General features: G+C 40.8%; 1 protein-coding gene across 1 annotated transcript; it reads right to left on the bottom strand.

The window, feature by feature from the left end:
• Positions 1-1,384: 1,384 nt before the first annotated feature.
• Positions 1,385-4,314, bottom strand: alkal2a (ALK and LTK ligand 2a). Its single transcript, XM_069696265.1, has 5 exons — positions 4,017-4,314; positions 3,493-3,540; positions 3,224-3,304; positions 3,036-3,110; positions 1,385-1,761 (listed from the first exon to the last, which is right to left on the bottom strand). The coding sequence occupies exons 1-4, from the start codon at positions 4,312-4,314 to the stop codon at positions 3,046-3,048; spliced, it is 492 nt and encodes a 163-aa protein (XP_069552366.1). The 3' UTR covers positions 1,385-1,761; positions 3,036-3,045.
• Positions 4,315-6,629: the final 2,315 nt, after the last annotated feature.

The following is a 6,629-nucleotide window of genomic DNA, read 5'->3' as shown; positions in this document are numbered from 1 at the left end:
GGGAAATACTTTTTTGTCATTTGGACATGTTGTGGTCCAATTTGTTGCAGCAAACCATACAGAGTAAATGAGTTACTCCCACTTATTCATACTCCATCAAAGTTATTATTAAATTATTATTTCTGGTATCTTGCGTACTGTTACTTATGTCTCCTTTGACACTTGAACAGGACAGCACAATTGTAACATCGCAAAGAAGTTCAGTCCTCCAAATAGTATAAGTGTTTTCCTGTGAGGCCTGGGAATTAACCCAAATAAATTCATTTTCAAACAAATAGTTTCTTCCAGAAATATTGATGCCATAGCAGCTGCATGTATTTAGGGCTCGGGTTTCGTACACGACGTCTGAGTGATTTATCTGATTTACTAATTTAAAGGGTCAGTTAACCCCCCAATAAATACTTTGTGATATGTAGGTGTGCAGATAGGTTGAATTTTAGTTGCCCAATACAACAAAAAACATCTGCACGGATAGACACCAGTACAGCTAAATGTTGTTTTGTAAACTGAGGCACTCGGGCCTGTAGAAAGAACTTTATTTGCGTGTGTCATCCAAAAAAAAAAAGGGCTGAAATATGCTGACTCAGTCTGGAGAATGATCACATAAAAATGATTTTGCAATAACAACCATATCGAACAAAAAACACTAGACTCCCTCTAGGTTGACCTTTTTTTAACAGCCTGTCTAAAACAGCAGTGGGAAGTTCAACAGATCTGTAGTCCCAGGACTCAGTGCAGTCATGTGGTCATTCGGGGGAGCATTCCTCATTTCAAGATGGGAATGCAAAGGGAAACACTGCACAAGACAACAAAGTCAACTCGTATTTGTACCAATCTCATAATTTATTTAAATATATTTCATTTTTAAATATATATATTTAACACCCATTTGGTAAATGCCAGTAACGTTCATTTATGGTAGATAAGTGGCTTCTGCTATGTGTTGCTTTACAGTATGTACATGTTACTCCTGCTTTAAATAGTCATGGCCTACATTATGCGCAGTGGAACCTTGTAACAACTCAAATACATACATGTAGACTGTACCACGCTCTGCCAACATCCACAGGAGGGCTTTGACTTACAAGCACCACTTGTTTTTTTTTTAATTGTTTTTTTTTTATCATGTTTCACAAAAATGCAGAGAAATGTTCATGCAATTAATAATTTAATCACAGTTATTTCTCAGTGTGAGCACAAGTGGGTGAATCTATGCTGTGACTGCCAGCTGGGGGTCTGAGAACTTTTTTTTTTGTCTGCGTGAAAGGTAGTGCAGTAGAAGGGATGGGCTCAACCTGAAACACTCACACAGAGCAAAATAATCGCAGAAGGCAAGTCATTCGAAAAAAATATTTGGATTTTGCTCTTTTCTTTCTAGAAATGAACAAAATAAAAATATGGAATCCCTTTTTTTTTGTTTTTTTTTGTTTTAGCAACATCTTTTTGGATTCCAGCAGGAAAATGGCCCCGGGTTTGTTCGTTCTCTGCCACTTCCTTTGTTTTCGTCTCCACTCTTCAGTTTCTTCGTCTTTATTCTGGTCTGGTATTGTTGTCTGGTTGCTCTCTCGGGGTGACAGCTAACCATCGAAGCCCAGCCGGGGTGGTGGGTGGCAACAATCCACGCCTTAGCAGAAGAGACCTCAGTGAAGGACAATACAGTGCCTGATATTTAGATTTAGGGTTCCCTCTTACTGTCCAAGGCACTTTTTTTTTCTACCCCAAGTCTTTTTTTCTTCCGGAGTACTTATGTTTGGCTTCAACCTGCAATGAATAGGAAGTGATATTCAGCACCGTCTCCAACTTGACAACTCCTTTCCTTTCCAGAAAGAATCACAAAACATCCATCAAAACTCTGGTTTTGCAGCAGATCTGCCGCTCTCGCTGTGCCACTGCTAGAGCTTGTGTGTATCAACACAGCACGCATATCACTACTGAGAACAAATGTCAGTGTCTCCACATCAATGTGATATTTACACAGTAAACTGAAGCCCTTGCTTTAGGAGGTTTCTGAATCTTGAAATATCATTCATTCCTTATAGTTGGCTGAAGCCGGCGTGGGAAATGTTTTTAAAATCTTTTACTCAATGACACAATGTAAAACTGTTACGCTTCAAGATGAATTCCGGCATGGATTATTAAAAAAAAACACAAGTGTTAAACTATCATATATTTTACTAGAATTCGATCATTATTATTATGATAGATAATGTGTAAATAATGCTTGGATCTCCCTTAATGTTGCAGCTGCACCAGTTATTTGTACACTGCAGAACTAAATCACAATATTTTATGAAATGGCTGCGTTTGATGTGTAAAATCTTTGTCTGCAAAGTAACTACTAACCATAGCAGTTCAATTAATTGAAATATAATGGTAAAAAGTGCAAAAATATTACATTAAATAAAACAAATACCCAAGTAAATTATAAATAACACAAAGTACAGTGTTAGTCAATGTTATATAACATCACCAGTCTGATGCATCATATATGGTAGTAAAAATTAGCTGTGCTGTACTTGCAGTCGTGGGAAGTAACTACATTTATTCAAGCTTTGTACTGCTAATTTGAATTAGTTTATTTGAGTATTTCTTATTTCAATTTCTACTCTACACCATTTCAGAGTGAAATGTTTTGGTATTTATACCTGCTCGTTACTCAAACTACTTTACAAATTAAGATCGTGCTTCAAAAAAAAAAATCACATGTTGATACTATGATGCAGTTGTATGGATTAAACTACCTGCTCGTGTAGTTAAAATGAACCACCGGCCATAACAGCAAGATACTACCAACATATTAATGCATCAGTAATTCAAAAGTAAAATTTTACTTGAGCAACTAATGTGATGAGCTTTTAAACTACAGCCTCCTTGTCTCATAAATAACTAGTACTCAAACACAATGGCATGTGTTCCGGCCTAAACTGTGCTTTCAATGTTCAACACAACAGAAAAGCCCCTTGAGGATCTTTCCTATATACATATTTCTTCATAAAACACTTATGTTTGAGTTAGAGGTGAATGCATTTCAGTACCTTGTGTGTGCTATCCCTCTGTGCACTGTGGGCTGCCGGCTAGCCGTGTGAGAAGTCGCGCACATCTTTTGAAATCTGAAAAGAGATCATGAAATAGGAAGACAATGAGTGATTGCTTTTCCTGTTAACTTTAGACTGACAAGAGTAATTTTTCATGGTGTAAGAGGGCCAGTGCAGTTGCAGCTTACATGCAGGTATCGTGCAGTCTCTAGTGTGGTGATAGACTCTGTAAGCATTCTTCCTGCACTTGGGGCTGAAGTAGAGTGGACCTGAAAGAAGAAAAGAGAGCATGCTTTAGGAACATTTCCAGCTCTGCAGCCACCTGCACTAACATGTGTTTTACAGCCATTATCTAAGGCTTTAATTCACTTATATAAAATTCAGACCCTTTATAAAATGCCTCTCTGACTTTCACACACTTGACACAACACATATGTTATTTGCAATGATTTCTTACCTGTTAAATATATTAAAAATTTCCCCTTTACATCTCTTGGAAAGACATCTGTACAGAGAGAGAAGAAGGGAAACATTTTCAGTCATAAAGCTGCATGTTTTCAGCAGAGGTGCCTGCCTTTTCATTTTCACAGTGGGTGTCCACCACAACACAATGGGCAGGGATGTTTTTGTAAATTATAACCAGGATCAATCTTAACATCTCAGTAAGTGGCAACCACAAAAGAACACAAATTAAACCCTACAGATATTATTAAAAGGTCAGTTCACTGAAATTGGCTGAGAAATCTTCCCATTCTTTTGTGGATTTAAGCCTCAACACATCTGCACGGCCAGATGCAACTTCAAGTAAAATGTTTGGGTAATTTGAGTGCAATAATAATCCTTATGTCCTATGTAACTTCCGTCAGTCTACCATGACTTTTCATTGTGAATTTCAAATACGTCCCTGCAGGCTACATCCTTTACAGCATCTTCTAAAGATCCAACAGAAGGGTTCCGCCCAAAGCGAACGCCGCCACTCACCGACAACCTGATTGCCTCTGTCTGTTTTCAAGTTGCGAAAATCCTTCTTCTCCTTCGGAGAGGTTCTCGCGCGTGACGTTGAAGGGGCTTCAGATTTCGCACTGTGACCGTGGCGTCCCCGGTTCCCCTCCACGTGTTTCACGATCTCTACCATCCGCCTCAAGTCTTGCTGCGCGTCCCCGCCGGCAGCTGCCGCCACCGCCGGAGCCGTGGAGGGCGCGCTCTCGCTGCAGTGGTCCGTCAGCGCCCACATCAGTAGCACCAGTCCCATAATGAGGTGATTGCGCAGTCCGCTCATAGCTCCCGTGGAGTGAGGAGGGGGGGGGGGGAATAGTGAAGTCTTTCTCCGGACACCTGCAGGAGAGATCAAGGACTTATAATCAGTATTGATCATAGTTTTTCTTCAGATGACCCAGAATCCTTCCTTGAACACTCTTAAGTGTTGGCTGAAGCAAGTAAAACCATAATAAACAAAATCAGACATTGACTGAGGGCCAGTAAGCCCACCCAGTCGGACCATTTGGCAAGTGCATTTCCATCAAATGGGGTCACATTTGATGGAATTTGCGCAATTGGTCTAACATCTTTGAAGATGTTCTTTCTTTCATAAGTCAAACACCCCCACATTATTCATGGTAAAACACATTTCCAAATTGTAATGTTACATCTTAGTCACTTAAATATGGCCAACGGGTTATACCTTGAAGACACAATTGCAACTTCGGTTCTGTAGTTGAGTTTCCCCCCCCCCCCCCCCCTCATTTATATTAAAGTCTCCTTTGCTAGTATGGAGCTGAGGTTAGTTTCTCAACTCAGTCTCATAAAAACAACTTGCACCTGTAAGAGCAAATGCTTCGTCTCTTCATAGTAAATAAAAGTGAAATTTACCTTGTTAAAGTCTTCAAGTAGCCTTTCCTGTGCGATTAGGTCCTGCGCGTCCAGCAGTCATGAAACTGTCCGCAACTTTAGTTTGTTGCTCCTGATTCTGTCCGGTCCGAAATATCGAGGGCTATGTCCCCTTAAAGTCTGCTCTTACGTGTGGAAAAAATTAAGCTTCCGAAGTCAAGACTAAAAGCTGAGTATCTGTGGTCATCCTTTGAATACCAGCAGACTGCTGGGAGAGTCGACAAACAGCTCAAATGATCCGGTGCTCCAAGTCCCGTGTGCGTCCTCGCTGAAGTAGCAGATCAGTCGCCGCCGAAGTGAAGCCCGCTCTTTATTCTGTTCCGCCGACGGGCTGACCTGTCCCCTGTGGGCTACTCGGGAACATCGATGATAATAATGTGACACCTGAAGCGGAAAGTCCACACGAGTTGACTGACCATCACTTGAGCGCTGTGTCAAGTTTTCTGCGCCCCCTCCTTTTCGTTACTCCATTTATCTGTGCGATGCGCGGTTACAGGGAGCGTTTTTCCAAGTAATACTTTCACTGAAATTTCCAATCAGCCCAGTATACAGAGCAGATACTGGCATCTTGGTAAAGATGGTCCCATATCCTTTATGTGATTTCTCATAACCTCATTTAGAGCCATTGCGCGCTTCACATCCGTCATGGAAATTGAAACACAATTATGCGCCGTTTAAGGACGATTCTACGGAAATTAATTACGAATGGATTTTCCAAAGTTATTGCCTTCTAGCCTAGTTTGTGGTCGGAGACGCCGAGTAAACAGCAGGGTTTATACAAGGTTTCTCCTCGTTGGATATTAGTCTGTACGAGCTGACTGTGGTTGGAACAGCTTTGTTTAGGGCGTGCAAGTTGCTCCCGTGCCCCCCCCCACATCTTTCCCCCCAAATCTTACTGACTTCTGAGGGCCGAGTAGTTTCTGAGAAGAAACCACTATGTTTCAGATTCATAAAAATAAAGCAAATGAAGCCTCACAACGTTTAAGTCCTCATGAAACCACATACAAAACGGCTGTCTGTATTTTCCCCGTGTTGGCATAATTTGATTACTGCAGGTTATTTGTTCTTGGTATTTTCTCTCTGCATGGCTAAACAAAGTAACTCTTGTGGCCGTGCGTAATGTCATGCCTTGGTGCTGAAAGGACAGCGCGCAATGTGACTCAACTCCAAACCTCTTCTCCAAACAGGCACTACTCTGTTGCTATATGCTTGGTAGGTGATACCTTCCGGGATATATGACAGACAGATTTACTTTTGCTGAAATATGCTGACTAATTGTATCGACCAAATTTATGAGAAAAAGTATGGAGGATATTTGGTTTCCTTGGTGATGCACATCTGGATGATTTATTGTATCTTTATATATTTATTTATTTGATCAAAGAGGATGGATCTAACTTTTTTTTGAAGGACAATGAGAAATCCAATACGCTGTACTGTGTTAGGGAAATAGACTAATTATATTTTACAGTAATTCCTGATTTTGCTGTTTTATAATGAGCAAATCCCAGAGCATTTTGGCAAAAGCCAAACTTATAGGTCAGTTTGGGGGGCGGGTAGGTTCAATAGTTGGAGAGGAAAGGCGGCAACGGCTTGACAATCCCAGTTCTTAAACTATTTATGACACCACCACTCACTCTACATGGAGTATGCTAAAGGGAGTGAGACGTTACATGTGGAGCAGAACCGACACTCTGACCCTGGAAG

Source organism: Brachyistius frenatus, unplaced genomic scaffold (assembly GCF_029030835.1).
Source record: "Brachyistius frenatus isolate BFR_SWC_R1_liver_20210118 unplaced genomic scaffold, ASM2903083v1 Contig_21, whole genome shotgun sequence".
Lineage (NCBI taxonomy): Eukaryota > Metazoa > Chordata > Actinopteri > Embiotocidae > Brachyistius > Brachyistius frenatus.
Note: the sequence above shows the minus strand (reverse complement) of the source record. Positions and strands in the feature narration are given on the sequence as shown.

Excerpts from the sequence above, each read along its gene's own strand:
- alkal2a (XM_069696265.1), bottom strand. The coding sequence starts at position 4,314 with ATGAGCGGACTGCGCAATCACCTCATTATGGGACTGGTGCTACTGATG. Across the intron at positions 3,541-4,016 it reads CAGAGGCAATCAGGTTGTCG|ATGTCTTTCCAAGAGATGTA; the intron begins GTGAGTGGCGGC and ends CTCTCTGTACAG. Across the intron at positions 3,111-3,223 it reads AGACTGCACGATACCTGCAT|ATTTCAAAAGATGTGCGCGA; the intron begins GTAAGCTGCAAC and ends ATCTCTTTTCAG.